This window comes from Rhea pennata, chromosome 25 (assembly GCF_028389875.1).
Source record: "Rhea pennata isolate bPtePen1 chromosome 25, bPtePen1.pri, whole genome shotgun sequence".
Classification (NCBI taxonomy): Eukaryota; Metazoa; Chordata; class Aves; order Rheiformes; family Rheidae; genus Rhea; species Rhea pennata.
The window spans coordinates 2,003,765-2,020,447 of NC_084687.1; the positions used below are offsets into that span (position 1 = coordinate 2,003,765).

Consider the following 16,683-nt stretch of genomic DNA (forward strand, 5'->3'; position numbering starts at 1 on the left):
ACCATCTGGGAAGGTACCTAGCATGAGACATCTGAGGAGCAGAACTCTTGAACTAGTATTGACTTCATCCAGAGTCACTGTGTTACAGAGCAGTTCTGTGTTAAATACAGACCCACTGGATCTCAGATCCCACCAGCATGATTCCTACAGCAATAGGAATTATCCCATCACATCACTTCTGAAAGGGTGGAAGTAATCTAACACTTGCATTGCTCACAGAGACAGTTTGTCAAGCCAAACTGTGGACAGGTTACCCACCTACGCAGGAATTAGGTAGTATGAAATCTAAATACAAAATGGTCCTAAATGGTTCTGAAGGCAAAAAATCTACCTTAAGAACTACTAGAATAGAAGTTCTTATTCTAGACCCAGACTTGGGGGGGGGCTAACCTATTACTCAGCTAAGCCCTCTTCCTGAGGGCAGACATTAATACAAACAAACCTCTCCCTATGCAAAAATCAGGCCACCTAAATAAAGATCAAGTTCGCTAAGTGCAGAGTTCTCCAGCCAGAAACAGCCCTACACAGCAGAGAGAGCCCAAATACAGCCCTAACTGTAAGAGCCCCTTCCCAAGAAAAACACACTCCAAACCAAGGCTAACAGCAACCCTGCCATAATCTGCTTTCAAAGAAGGACTGACCTTCCAAATCAGTCGTTTTTTTCAAAGAGGACAACTCCTTAATAAGTTTCCAAAATTACAAGGATGACTACTGCCAACCTCAGCTCCTTTGAGTCAGGAGCAGAACCACTCATACAAACTGCTCTCCAAACTAATCCAGCTCCGCAGTGAGTTTCACTGAGATCAGGGAGGAGTGCCCTAGCCAGATCAGATTTACTCAGAGGACACAGCCCCTGTTGGGCCTAGGACTTCAAGCCTGACGTTTCCACATCAGAACCAGTTCTGCCAGATGAGCAATGCCCCCAGCCTGGAGAAGTGTATAAATGGAACCACTCCCTAACCAGAAGGCATTCAGCGCTGGAGAATATTCCTCTCACAACAGCAATTCTTCTTCTCTTCAGAAAAACTAATTATTCTTCAAGTGACCTTTCCAAAGCAATGACCAAGACTGCCATTGAGAGTGTTGCAGTGTATGACTTTCTTTGGAGAAAGCCTGGGACTAACTTCTCAAAATCAAAATTTTCCCTATGCAGAAAACAGCAGCAGTCCCACATTTGTTTATTTGGCCATCACACCCACTTTTACACTCTTTAGTCAGAAATTTCCCTGGAACTAGTTGCTTCTAATTTATATATTGTCTCTGTCTTCCATTCCACAGAAATTACAGAACTTCTGAGATGAGCCAACCAGTACCACTAGTGCTCCATGCTGGAGATGCTAAATGTGCATGTGTTAAACTTAAGGGAACTGGGCACATGGAAAGCCAACGTTTCATGACAACATGATAACAAGCAAACGACATTTCTTGGCATACACACTCAGGGACTTATTTCCCCTACACAGTTTGAAATGAGGGAGGCTGAGCAGAGAATTAGCCAAAGGCATGGATAAAGCTGGAAAGCAGCATTCAGATGTGAACAAGGCCAGGATCTGGCTCACAGCATCTGCTTGGAGGGGATTTTCTCAATATCTACAACACATTTTGGATCAGAGGCTGAACAGTCTAAGGCCTTTGGTGTGAGTTATAGCAAAGACTATGATCATTATTAAGTAGCCTCACACACTGTGCTGTGTGAGCAAATTCCTTTTTTCAGTAATGTGGGAAGTTTACCAAGGACCACCAGAAATAATCTCAGGAGCTTCTATAGTTTGTATGACAGTCTGAGATGTCTGTGGGGGGTTTGTGATAATCTCTGGCACAGAGCAAGCCCTGTATGACACTGATGCAGCAAAGGTAGCTCCTGGGAATGCTTGCAGAAGATACAGACCCTCTTTCTCTAGGCTAGGAAAACATTACAGACTTGAACTAAATGTCTTCTAGGACTATTGTGAGCAGAAGAACATGGTTCATGCTCCAGAATTGGTGGCAATATAGCTGTTGGCTTCAGGGCAGCTTTAAACGAACATTGCTGCAATGCTGTAAAATCCTAGTTTTTTTTTTTTTTTTTTTTTTTTTTTGGGGGGGGGGGGAGTTGTTTATTTTTCCCTCAGAGAGCCATGCTCTGTTGTACAGATACAACAGCTTGGGACTGTCTGCTCTTAGCTCTCTAGTGCGTATTACGTTGTTGTAGGCAGCATTTACAAGAAGGGATATGGTGCTAAATGAGACAAAAAGGACAATCCTCCACCCTTGCACAGTTCCTAACTCTGTTTGGAACTGTGGAATAGGATGCTGTGGACAGGAAGGAAATACACAGCTTCCATTCTTTCCTCTTTTCAGGCTAGGTAAATTCTTCCAGTTAGGCTAGTTTTTTTTAATTTCTGACTCAAATTTTTTCCTGAATCTGAATTATTCAAACCTCTTTGGGAAATGAAGCAAGGCCTGGGAAGAAAGGCAGAAGGGATAATACTGCCATTCAGCAAGTTCTCAGCTCTGCTCCAAGTCCTGAAACCAAGGAACTGATCCCTTCAAAGCTGGCTCTATTTCCGGTTCATTTTCTACCAAATCAGAGTGGTGTGGCAACCAGGAGAGACAACTAAACTGCACGCTGGCCTTTCCACTCTTCATCTTCCCACTTTTGTCCTACAAAGGAGCTGCAGAATAACACCATCAGAAACCAGGGGATCATCTTGCCTAATGTCACACACCTGCAGCAAAGATGTTTACACTGAGCCAGTCATATTGATCTCCATTCATAGTCAGCAAATAGAAATAAGCCCTTTAGGAGCGTGACTCATCTGACCTACTTTACACTCTACTGGAGGACGAGATTGAGTGCATTGTGCACTAGTGAACAGATTTCCAGTGGCTATAAAGCAGCTCAACTCACTAGCTCAGCTGGAATATCGTATCAAATGTCCACATTTACTTAGATGAATCCCACTGCGTGAGACTTACTTGGAGCTGGACTGAGCCTGTCCATAAACCACGTCCTGCTTGCTACTCATCATGGGCTGGGCATAGACCACATCTGCCTTGTTGCTGGAGGGACAGGAGAGGGCACGTGCTGGCATTTTTTTACTTGTCCTGGTAGTTCCTTGTTGGGTGCTACAGCTGCTGTAGATGCTCTGGCGGTTCAAGGTTGCCTTGTGCTCTGCCCGGCTCCCCACCTGACTCTTCCTCAGTGTGCCCCGGGGTGGTTCGCAGTAGAGATCAGGCTCACTCCGGCTGCTCTTGATGTTCTGCACAAAGCAGTAGTCGCTGCCAGCTCTGGTGGGGCTGCAGACAGCAGCCTTGCTGTAGTGTTTGCTACCCCAGCCCTCCATCTGACTGTATGAGCTGTAGCGTCTGTTCTCCGCATCCCGCTTCAGTGTCCCATTGTACAGCTGATCAATAAGAAAACAGGAAACAACAACAAAAAAAAAAATTAGGAAAGGGCTGAACTGAGAATCAACACTGTCAAGCCCTACTCCATGTGTGGCTACCTAATTCCTATGTTTCATCAGTATTTTTGTGGACTGGTCTCCCAATCCTTGCTGTATCAACCTAGAAGGAAGAGCAGTGCCAGCCTCGTTGTACAAAGACATTAAACCCCAGGCATCTCAGACAAACCTACACTATACGAGATGACTAATTTTAGGCATCAACCTCATGAGGTGCTGAACGGCATCCTTCATATCTCATTCTTATCATTGGTCAATAAGGGCTTATGTGCAAAGCACAGAACAAACATTTATCTAGTAGCCATACAAATGTAGAGGAATTTTCATATGAAAGGTCATGTCACATCTCTTGCATCACAGGTAATGTTGTCCCTTATGCCCTTCCAGCAGTGAATGTCCTTATTTTTAATTTCCTTATCCTCTTTTGTTCACCTTCCATGACCAATTCCTTAGAAAGGGAGAAAGGGGAAAGAAAACATGGTAAAAAGGGATTCTTGAATCCCATTGTGCTTAAGAAACCAGTAAAGGCAACAAATATCTGCTAATGAGTTACCAGGTGTGTATTATCAACTTATACAATGAGATGTTCTGAGAACAACGGGGAATATGCTGTAAGAAATGACAATCACTAAGCCAGAAAAAAAAAACATAAAAAACCTCCCCAAAAAACCCCAAAACAACGCTTTAATTAGTCAAAGAAACAATGGCTTTATCTGCCCTGCTGCCTGTTCAGAATGACTTCACCACTTAACTTAAGATATTCCAGATTTGCCCCAAGTACACCGCAAATCAGAACTGGATCTGATATTCTTCTGCAATATTAAAACTTCTGGATGTCAATCCTGGCATTTGGAGGCCTGCATGGCTGTCTCCAGGTCAGAGATATGTCACTAAGGTGTGTACTCCAGAAAGGGAAAGAAAAGGCATTTTAATGCTGTTTGCCTCATGATATCAAGTTCTTCCACTTTTCTCCCCTGAGCACCCTGGCTATTAGATCTCTAAGACATTCATCAAACAGGCATTAAAAGAATCCAATAAAGACCGTGACACAGAACTTAGCTGTCTGCCTCATCTACCTTAGGTTGTTTTGGGGAAGGTTTGCCCAGGAAAAGACCGTGGCATACAGGGTCTTTTCTCACCTAACTTTAGGCAGATGTACTTCAGATATCCTCTTTCTGTGCATGTCACCCACAGGTCCGTTAGGCTAGGAAAGAAAAGTCAACACTGGCACTTTATTATTTCCATGAAGGTTCAAGGCACAAGCCTATGCCTGGTCCATGCCTGTGCTCTTCTGAACAAATCTGTGTTTTCTAATGAAGAAACACCATGTGACAGAATGGTATTCTCTAACACCATGTGATATAGAAATTACAGAAATTCTAATTACAGAATTAGATCCTATGCAGGATCTCTCCATCTCCTGCTGCTGTCCCATTTCATCCCAGCCTTGAGCACAGTCAGTGTCATTTCTCTCTCTAACACTTTACAGAATTGTCATTATGTTAATTAATTAAGCTAAATATTTCCATTAACTTCAGGAATGCAGTGAATCCTCTCTGCTGTTTCCCAGAGAGTTGCATAGGTGCGTAATGGCTGAAAACTTTTAGAACAGGTTATATATCAGGCATGCCATCTGTATAAGAGGAATCACTTCAGTACAGCTACTCTGATACCCACATTGCTCTGTCACTTGAGCACAAGTCTGAAGTAACTTTGATACTTTCATTTGGCAAGTTTGCATCTTAACAGGTGAAATGCTGAAGGAGAGAACAGGAGGGCAGATCTCCTTTGTATTTACTCCAGAGTAAAAAAAAACGTTAGTACTGCAGAACAGCAGATAACAAGTTTGCTGCATATTGCAGAGTTCCTGGGAATTTGGAAAAATAATTTGCTTGTGATAAGAAAAGCAAGGACGAAGCACATGAGTAGGAGTAATGAGTCTTGGTGGCTCCCCTAACAGTGGAGCAGGTCCATAAAAATTTCCAGGATGGCCATGCTGCTGAGGCATTCTCTCCATCCTGGTTTTGCTTTGGCTACAGCAAAATTGGCTGTCTCAGCAACTGCAAAATGTCCTTCCATTGAAGCCATGATCTACTCCACTGTGAATGACTCTGTCTTCCTAAAGGTAAAATGATACTCATTAGCTCTACTACTTGCAGGTGGCAGTCAGAGATCCTAAGGACTGTAGAGAAAGGAGAGCATGGGAAAAGGCTGTAGAAGGAAGGTCCTGTGTAGCCTTTGCTGTCCCATGGTGAGCTGAGCATGGAACTTGGTCTCAGAGGACTGGCTAAAGGACACGCAGTAGTTTGCCAGATGTTAGCCCTGTTGGTTTTTTTATGAGTCAGTATAAGCTAGGGTGATTTTGTAGGGTTGTCAGAAGCCTGGCAGAGAGTGGAGCCCCTGGGCATTTACTGAAACCAATTCAGCTTACCATGGAAGAGCTAGCTTACTACATACCTAAAGCTATTGTTTGTTTTTCAGTGTACTCACAGCAGATCTCTGGCAACAGAATGGGCAAGGAAAGGTGTGAATGTGACTGTATTTATAGGTGGGAATTATAAATTCTGTATTTCCTGCTGTGTTTTATAATGACATATAGCATTATTCTCCTTCCTGCCAGCCCTGAGAAGGGCGAGAAAAGCGACCGCCTATTTGGAAAGACTCCTTTCTGCAACACAGGGAGCCCTGAGCTGCAAGTCAGTGCAGGTCCCAGCAGGGTGTGGAAGCCTTTTGCAAACTCATGGGAAAATAGTTCCCGTGTGATGTGAAGCTCATTACCAAAGTCAGTGCATGATTTTTATTGCTGATGCTACTAGATGCTTGACTGAGCCCATTTTAATCTCTTTCAAGTGGCACGGACCTAATTGGTATCTTAGGACTCTTTTTGCAGCAAGAGCCTGATTCAAAGCCTCTCCAAATCGATGAGGAGTCTGCTGCCAGCTTCAGTGGATTTCAAATCTGCTTGGCAAATAGTTTCTATGAATCTTCTCACAAACATAGCTGAACTGACTGCTTCTTGATCTCAGAAAAGCACAGTGTCCAAGTGCACAACTTCGTCAAACTAACATTTATGTCCCCATTTCGGATATTTAGCCAGCTAAGTCACAGACTTGTGCTCATAATAATAGTGCAAACACGATGAAGGGAGTGGTGTTCCCTCTTTTGGCATCTCTTTATCCAATGCAGCAGTCACTGAGATAGGAAGTGCAGCAAAGAAGAACCAACGTATTTTACCATCTAGAGAAGAGATGTCATCTGTGAAGGTGAAGGTGCTGTTATTAAATAGTCTATCTTACAAAGAGCCACTTGACAACAGTCTCATAATTTTTGCTGATTCCATTACATGTCTAGAACAAGCTCTTCCTATGCAGAATGGCATTAGTAAAAGAAAGTAATCGATTTTCTTTTTCAGATCTTATAAACCACCCAGATTTCCTAATGTCCTGAACTGCATCTCCCCACTGCTTGTGGGTGTTTGCACAGGGAAGGCGCACACCTCCTCTTTTTAGAATTGTGGAGAAATTCTGGAAAGGATAAGGAATTCCCTCAGAGCAGAGTAAAGACAGAAATCAGCAATTCCTTCTGCACTGTGAGTTCTGGAAGTTATTTTAGAAGGGCACAAGCTCTTCTCCCTGAAGGACTTCAGTGGCCGTGGGCAGTTTTATAAGTCAGCCAGATGTCACCATGCGCTTCCAGGACACAGGATGATGCTCATGTGCTGTTGCATGATGCGAGCATCTGAATTTCTCCCTGCTGTGAAACAGGCTTGTATGTTTTAGACCAATCCTTGAGAGCTGTTCATTCATATTAAAACAAGAAGGGGAGGCACAGAGGAAAGGCAGCAAAGATAAGTACACAGACAGCACACAGATGCTCTTATGAAGACTTGATGTTTTTGTCGCTGGCACCAACAAAGACCCGCCTTTAAATTAATAAGCATTTGGAGATCACCAGTTATCAGCCTGAAATAAAGGCTATTTTAGAATCATTAATTAGAACAAGCAGCATTCATACAAAATGGGTAAATAAATATCTTTAACTTCATATTTCAATTGAAAAGAAAATGGTGCTAGAGCAAAAGACATGATCACAGTATTTCAATCATTGATAATGAATCCTTCGTTGGTGCTTTTCTTCCATAACCCCTTTGTTTAACAAAAAAAGCCACTGGTCTCTTCCTGCTTTCCAGATAAAGAAATTGAAGCATAAAGCAAGTTGCTGATTGCCTGGCACACCAGAACCAGAAATCTCATTCACATCTCAGGACTGTCTTTCCAAGTCAGAGGCCCTCCCAGATAACTGGGTGTTTCTGACTCCTGCATCTAAGAAAGCGATCAGTTCGTTACTTAGCTCTAATTTTTTCCCTTGCAATTTGTTTGTTTCTAGAGCAGCAGACAGAGAGAAGTAAAGGACTCCGTATAAACACGTCAAAAGCCGGTTTCTCCCAGGCTGGAGGGCAAAGCACAGGCAATGCAATATGACAGCGTCCCACCCTGAGTGATGGGTGGGGAAAACTCTTGAAGCTACTTGCGAAATGCTTTAGCTACTGCCTGTTACTTGCTCCATTGAATGGAGAAAAATTGCAGAACCAGCAAATATATTGTTTATCCATTTCTGAAATGCTCTTTCCCACCTCTCCTGGATGCTGCCTTTCTGTATGATTTTCATCTGATCCTTTAAGCAGCTGAGATTTAGGTCTTGATGGTTCAGTTTGTTCTGTCAAGGGAGGGTAATATCCAACATGTAATAGCCAAAGCATAAAGACTCTTTTAAAATCTCACAGGGAGACCAGGGTCTGAACAACCAACGCAGTGCAATGACTGTAAATCCTTTTGTTCTTTAATAAGACTGTTCAACACATTCCTCTTTCTTTTTTTTTTTTATTTCAATGTGTCATTACAGTAAATCACTAACTTTATCCTGAAGTCCTTACAGAACAAAGCTCCCATTTAAACTGAAAGATGTTTGTCTACAGAGGCAACAACAGCCAGGGAATAAGAGGGAGCATTCTTATCTGTTTGAAGAGTACTGAGCTGCAGGCAGGCATATCTACCTGTGAATTCCCCCCATGCAGATAATGAATTTGGGAAAAAAAGCTCTGCAACTGGTTCCCACAGAGAAAAATTGTTTAGGAATGTACATACGGTTTCTACAACATAGGGATCACCAAAGGGCATATATTTCATTTGTGTCAAAAAGGACACGATTGCTCCAGAAGCCTGGCTGGGTGGGTCCATGCAGCACCGAGGCTGAGAACCCAGGTGTAATGACTGAAGAAAGCAATGATGAGTGCTAGTGACCCAGTAGACAGCAGTCTCCTACTATTATTTGTGTCAGGATCCAACTTGGTTACTGCCTCAATAGCAGCAATATCAGACATGCCAAATATTCCTTGGCCTGGGAGCGGAACTGCTCCTGGAAACCTTACTTGCAATAGCTACAAGCTCACAGGCTGAGTAAGCTTTGTGGGGAGAAAGATTTGCTCAAGAGGTTGGAAGCAGAATGTCTTAATGTCACAGATGAACCTACTTTCCTACTGATGCACACCCAGCATGAGGAAGGCCTGGTCTCTCCTCATTCCGAGCAGTGCCTGGGGGAACAAGCTGCCACTTCCACCCAGACCGTTTATATAGATTTCCTTTGTGTTGAAGCTGTGGCATGTAGGGGACTGTCATGCTTTGGCACCTTGTCCTGATACTCCACCATCCAGACAGTGCTGAGGCACCCATGAGACCTGGGACCTTTGCCCCACACCCCGATTCTCTAGTAGGGATGGTGGCTAAATCTGCCAAACCACCAGACCCAGGCATAAAGCAAATTTGTTGCAGATGGGACAAAAAGCTTCAGAACATCTGCTCTGCTCCCAGTATCATAGAATCATAGAATCAGTAAGGTTGGAAGGGACCTCTGGAGATCATCTAGTCAAACCTCCTTGCTCAGCAGGGTCACCTAGAGCATGTTAGACAGGGTTGCATCCAGGCGGGCCTTGAATATCTCCAGAGAAGGAGACTCCACAACCTCTCTGGGCAACCTGTTCCAGTGCTCCGCCACTCTCACAGGGAAGAAATTCCCCCTCACATTCAGGCGGAACTTCCTGTGCTTCAGTTTCAGCCCATTGCCTCTTGTCCTGTCACATGGGACAACTGAAAAGAGTTTGTCCCCATCCCCTTGACACCCTCCCTTCAGGTACTTATAGATGTTGATAAGATCCCCCCTCAGTCTTCTCTTCCTCTGTATGCTTTCTGCCTCTCCTTGATGTTCTCTGCCGTGGCCTTTGACTACATCGTTACATGACTACACTGTGGTCCAGTGGCTCTGAGCCTGGTGCTGAATAGATACGCCAATGCACTGGGCAGGGGGGAGGTTGGAGCCAAGGGTGTAGTTCATGCTGAAACCTCTCCTGCCACAACTGCCCTGCTCTGGATACCCAGTTTAGATCACTTAAAGCTTCCTCAAGTTTATCTGCATGAACTGTGGTCATCACGTTCACCTCAGATATTGCTCAGGCCTTCACATCAGGACACGGCATAACAAATTCCTGGTGGTCTGATGACTTTGGGAACTAGTCACTACTTACAATTCACGCATATGTCAGCATGGGGATAAATGTTGCAGAAGTCTTCTAGGCTCAACAGTACCTGACTGAAACTAGCCGTGAAAGATCACTTAACACAGAGAGGCTTGTCATCACTAATGTGATAGCCTCCCATTACTGCCTCTTGCTAAGGTCACTATGCAAATGGGACTGGGGATGTCATCCCTGAAGGGTAAGTCAATCTCTGTCACATGAGCGAAGAAACGATGCAGATGCACCAAACAATGGGGGCTAACTCTGCTACCCTCGGAGGTGGGGTAGAGTGCCTGCTCCTGGAGTAAACATGTTGATTTCAGTGTTACTTAAACAGGTAATAAGTAGTTACTCATTATAATCCTAGTTACGGTGATGTTACTAACAAGGCACTCCATGATAGAAGTAATCAGAAAGACGTTTTTAATAATGAGTAAATCAAAGGTTTTACCCAGGAGTGTTGACAATACATTTATTAACAAGCTCTTCCCTCCAGATCTATTTTTTTTTTAATAGATATACTCTAATATTTCATCACCAGCATCTCATGAGGTAAGGGAGAAAACTCAGAAGTAAAAACTTCAGATTTCCAGGAGGACACAAGACCAGACAAAAGGGAAAAGTCAGGAATAATAGTTTCTTGGTGAAGGTGAATGGTGAAGCAGGATAGGAAATATAGCTTCTTGCTAAAAAAGATGTAATTTAGAGTCACAATGCAAGGTAATGCACTGATAAAAAGTGTCTATTGGGACTTTTCAGAAACAGCATAAGGCAACAAATGGAGCAATTTTGTCCTCAAAAATAGACTTTTTTGTTTTTCCCTTCCATGTCCTACAAAGCTTGGGGTTACAAATGCAGACACATTTTTAAAATGTCTAGAACCTGCATGGATTTCGGATAAGCCTATAGACAAAGCTTAAAGTTAACTGAAGCTGAAAGCTAGTAGTGGTGGATGTTTGTAAACCTTCAATACTTCTTTGGAAGAAGCAAAATGGAGGAGGTTTCTCAGTGTGGTTGGGGAATATGATGTCTGTGAAGCTTGTTAAGCAGATTTAGGCTTGAGGTTCTATGTTCCAATGTGCCAATGGCACTTGGGGCTCATCACCCCAGCTGTAGCCATCCATCTGTTAGGTGTTTGCTCCAGTCGAGTTATCAGTGGAAGGAGATAGGCATCCAGAGGGTCTGATTCATCCTGACCTGACAGATCTCCAAGATAAGGGAGATGAATCACCTCCTGGTACTTCTCTCTTTGTTGGCTATGGGAGGAGCCTAGACAACCTCTTAAGACTAAATGGCAGATTTTCAGATAGACAGAGTTGGGTAAGATTAATTTTACTGCAAATTGGCAGTGAATCCCAGTCCCTTTTTCTAAAGTAGCCCAAGTCCTGAAGATTATTACCAAAACAAGACATTTAGGTTTGATCAGTAAATGTACAAGAACTCTTCAGGGAAAAGCCATGAGCTGCGTAAGTCAATGGTGAACCAGAACTGACCGAACTGGCATGTGCACTGACTTCTGTGTCTAGTAGACGCTCTGATCTTCATAATCATCTTGTGAGCCATTCCCCAAAACACCAACCTCAGTGCTGGACTGAAATCTCCAGCAGTGAGTTGGCATTTCTACCTAACCAACATTTGTCCAACTGTCACAGTAATTGGGAAGAAGATTAGGAATTAACATAAGGAAAAATAAAACACTCCAGACACCAGCAGCGCTGTCTGCAGTGTCATGTTGCAAGTACTGTAGCATGAGCTGGGACTTATCTTCCTCGCTGCTGAAGTAAAATAGCTAGAATGTTAGGTAAATAGCTAGAATATTAAGTAAAATAGCTAGGAATTGCTCTAACAGAGCCATCTTAGACAAAGCATAACAAACTGCTTTCAGAAGGCACAATAAAGAAGTGACAATAAATCATCAAAAAAAAATCACAGTTCTTTTACTCATGAAGCACTTGACAGTAACAGAAATGTTGGAGAGATCTGTGGCATCCACCTAATGGTGGCTCCACCTTAGGAGGAGTCAGCTGCAATTTGCTCATGGACAGGAAAATACTGAGAAGCCTCCCTGCCTGCTGACCCTTCTCAGACCCTTCTGCAGGGGTCCATCTCTGCCTTAGTGATAGTGACAGGATATTTGGCTAAATGGACCTTTGCTCTGACCCACCACATCAAGCAGAAACATCACTGCCTAGGATTTAACCAAATCAACAAGGTACAGTGAAACAAGCCGATAGACAGACTGCAGAGAAAAATTTCAAAGACATGCCAGTGCTTCTAGTCCTTCCTACTGAAAATGCCAGAGGTAGGAAGCTAATATAGCAATCCAAACCTATCAAGTGACACGATTGCTGCCTTGAAGCAAGCATGCTACACAGTGGCCATTAAGAAAGACAACAAACAAATCTTTCTGTAGCTGAGGAGCACTGGTGCTAAAAACAGGGAGAGGAGTTGGCAGCTAACAGGAAAAGCATCCGTCCTGACTGTGCTTGAAGCACCTTTCCTGGTTCAAACCTTTGATAGTAGAAAGAACAACTGCTTTACAGCCCCTAAAGATAGTCAGAGTGGTTGAAAGGAGCCTTTTCTTTTTCTCATATTAAAATCTCAGATCTATGAGTTCTTCTTTCTACACTGCATCTGGTGGAGACTAAGAAAGAACGTTGTACAGGCCCAAGGTGGAGAGAGAACACAAAGACAAGTTGCCTCAACAGACATTGGAGTAGTTTGGAGAACCGGTGATTCTCAATGCACTGAAAGTCTGTCATGAAGGACAAGACCAGGACCTCTGTGGGATGCATAAGCTCAGACTGTGAAAAGACAAGCACAGTCTTACTCATGTTTTTTCTGACAATCTGTAACATTTCTTTAGAAATCACCATGGGAGAAGTGGAGCACATTTTTTCCAAGCTCAGAGAACATCATAAAAGAGTCAGCATTAGCATTTAGACTTGGAACAGCAATACAGTTATAAGGCAAATCTCCTGATCATCCCCACTGAACCACATCAGTGTTGCAGACATAGCAGTTTTGCTGCATGTGAGCAGATTCCTTTCGGAGGAAATAAAACTGGAAACTGTTTCAAGTGGGCGACGGACATGCAACCTTTAACCGAGATGTAAGAATCTGAACCCATGACTGATGTTTCAGATAGCTTCAAATCTTTTGTGTTGTGGAGATGTTTAGTCCAGTAGATCAAACTGTATCTTGTCCACAGTAATATCCTCAACTACATACACTGTAGATATAGGGTCTTCAGTGCTGGTTGCTGTGATCTACTGTTCTTCTCCTATTGCATTGAACTGCTGGCTAAAATAGACATAGCTATGGATAATCTCTTTCACTCATGTTTCCAAAGTGCTATTAGCTTACTACATGACTTCTCCTGCTGGAGGGTGCTTTCCGTATACATTACCTCAAGAGGATGCCACAGTTTCCAGATAAAAGAATATCTTACCGGATACCCCCAGCTGCTGTTTCCTGTTTGGGTTTTGGCATAATAGCTGCCCCGGGATGTCCCATAGCCATAACCATCAGCTAGACCATCGTACATGGAACCTGTAAATACAAAAAACTGTCAGTAGGAGAAAGTGGATGCAGCAAGTGCCCCTGTAGAGCATAAAGCTATTTTTCTCCAGTGAGTCTAGGTCATTTCTACTTGTTACTGGAGAATAATGGAGTTAGAAAACTTAACAGGAACACAGAAAAGAAAATTTGTGAGTCTACCTTTGCCATTGCAGGCAACTCATAGAAGATGTTTATTCCAGAAGGGCTCTTAGAAACTTTAGCTCACAAATGGAATGACAGCCTAAGGTCTTCAGCACAAAAGACCAAGTGCCACAAAAGCTAAAAGGGACAAGAGCAGACAAGATCAAAGGCATGGCCAATATCTTAGGTCTTTGCTACATGAGAGGAACGAGATGACATTCTGTACAATACACCTAGAACTCACCTTTCTTATTCTGAGTTGAAGGTAAATAAAATTTGCCCTTTCTTTGAAGGTAAGACCTACAAGCAGACCTCTTGCCAATCTGACTAGAGAGAAACTGGTTTCATGATCTGAAAGTTAATAATCATATCAACACAAGTTTTATGATTAAGCTTTGATAAATTCAACAAATTGTAAATAACAAACCTGATCAGTACATGATGATCAAGTCTGTTTAACACATGGGGATCTAAATGAGTCAGATACTTAAAATCTAATACCACTGGCTTAAATATCCGTTTCTGGTCTTTAAAAGAGCATTCTGTGTTTATAATCCTTTTTCTGAAAAGTATTAAGTTCGATCATTATTTATGGGGACCTAGGAAGATGTGTGAGACTAGATGTCAGGTATGTTTTCCAAAGACACAGATTTCTTGGATCAGAAGGAACTAACCTGCCATTACTATTTCTCAGGGTTTTATTTAGAGGGTTTGGACCTAACTGTCCCAGCCCTATCAAAATCTCTTCTGGTTGACTCTTTCCAGAAGGTCTTGGGAGTGCAATCTTTGGAACCTTCCTGAAAATATTTTACTGAGGGCTGCACTCAACATTACATGCAAAAAAGAAGAGACTCATTCTTTTTCCAAGCAGGAATTCCATTAGCACTCTTCAGATGATCCAAAAGGGTTTAAGATCATTTAAATTTCATTTTCAGGACTGCTCAGTGATTGTGAATTCCAAGTCCCGTTATGAGGAAGTGCAAACCCCACACTCCAACTAACTTCCAGGAGAAGCTCTGAGTATTTAACAACCTAAAAAATCAGGAGTTACCTGTCTTAAGTTATGCACCTAAACTGGAGGATAATGTCAGAAATATCCTAATCTCTTTGACTGTTTGATAAGACTCATCTCTTAGATAAACTGGATAAGTTCTGCCACAAAGGCCTGAAGCCACTCAGGTTTTCTACAGACACTGATTCTTGGAATATATCTAATTTATTGCCTTGCCTTAGGCATCCAGAACCTGTTATGTCGATTTGATGTGTGGCTAAAATTCTTGCGTTTTCTCAGGAAGATCATTCCCCTAGATATAGTATAAATAATAAGATTTGCTTTCTATTGTCAACAAGAGAGGAACAACACTGTGTAGAAGACAGCATCTGAGGAATGTCACTGAACCCAGAAGAAGCAACAGCAGAAAACCATAGGAGTTCAGTTTCCATAAACTCCATAAACTTAGTGAGCATTATTTCAAGATTCCTATTAATATCTCTCCAGCTCTTATTAGTTCATATGTATTAAGCTGCACAAGATTTGCCCAAATGGGTAACAGAAATGGCCAGAGACACCAGAATGAAGGTAATATATAGCTGCATCCTTCACTTAGTGCTTCCCCACTCTAAGATTTCCCCTTTGGGGCAGATCATGACATTAGTGCTGGACTTGAGGAAAAGCAAGATAGGGCGTGAAATGATAGTTTTGGCTCAGGTGTTTCATCAGATGACAGAGTTATCCAATAAAACTAGCTCTGAGTGCAAAGATAAAAGAATCTTATGATATTCATTTCCTGAGAATTACTTGTTTTTATTGGTCTCTTGTTCTGTGAGAACATCAAATAACTGAAGTTTGAAGCATCTGTGAGCATTTTCCTGACAGACTGTTTGAGAGTTTAGCAGCTCCCTTTAATACTTGCATTTCTCAGCATGACTCACAGGCTCATTGGATTGATTTTCCTTCTCCCTTTTCCCTCTCAGGGGAAACACACAGATCAGGGACAGTGCTCTTCCTACTAGGCATAGCACTAAAGAATTCTGGATTGAGCCAGCAGACATTAAAAAAAAAAAGCCTTTTAGACACACTTCTTATTCTCTTGAATAAATGCACCATCAGATGGCCAAATTCAAGAAATTAGGCAGTTCATGCAGTATTATGTTCTTCAGTTGCTGAACAGTTGCTTTCATTACCAAGAATTTATATAGGCTCACATGTTCAAGGCATTTTAAAGCCACCCTGCTGGTTGGAGAAGGTGCTTCTCCTGCCTCCACGAAAGTGTGATTTATTGTTTGGAGAGCTCAGTCTGACAGCCAGGAAGAACCTGTGGATCTTCTGATGGAGGTGGCTAATGAAAATATCAGATTTGTATTGACCTGTAATTTTACACTTCTCTGCCTCACTTATCCTGAAAGGCAGCTTCGATCTGTATAATCAGCCCTAGAGGAGAGGAAGGATATTTCTGTCTTCAACCAGCTCAGACATAAAGAGCACACAAGCTGGCTACAGATACTGAGAGCCTGGGAAAAAAATAGATTATCACCTTAAAAAACATTTTGCAGGGGTGGAAATGCTCTCTGGGGGACATGCCTCCTGGGTGCTGATTCCTAACTGTGTCTTCATGGATTGGTCCTATCTCCTAGTGTCCAGCAGCTGAGCAGCAATTTGGATCTCTAAAGTGTCCACCTGCACTTGGTTAAGCCAAGAGCCGATTTAAACCATCGTGTTTTTAGCGTTAAGCGATGGGACGGGGCAGGAAAAACATTGATGCAAATCACTCAGTTGAAGCACAGCCTCTCAGCTATCATGGCTGTGGGTAGAAAATACCCCTGAGAGCTGACTAGGCTCTGGCTGGGCTGTCGTAGAAACCCTTCTCTTCCACACTCAAATTGTTATGCCCCCGTGGCACTTCCTTGAAAACTTAATAAGTCTAGGTCAGCGAGACAGTTCATAGAGTAAAGACTACCTGCAACAGGTAA

General features: G+C 42.7%; 1 protein-coding gene across 1 annotated transcript in view; it reads right to left on the reverse strand.

Moving 5' to 3' along the window:
• PKP1 (plakophilin 1) overlaps nucleotides 1-16,683 on the reverse strand; it is a 41,813-nt gene that overhangs the window by 20,735 nt on the left and 4,395 nt on the right. Inside the window, exons 2-3 of the mRNA XM_062595094.1 lie at nucleotides 13,463-13,563; nucleotides 2,959-3,386 (exon numbers count right to left, since the gene is read on the reverse strand). Coding sequence (XP_062451078.1) covers nucleotides 2,959-3,386; nucleotides 13,463-13,563 — 529 coding nt within the window. The remainder of the gene's footprint in view (nucleotides 1-2,958; nucleotides 3,387-13,462; nucleotides 13,564-16,683) is intronic.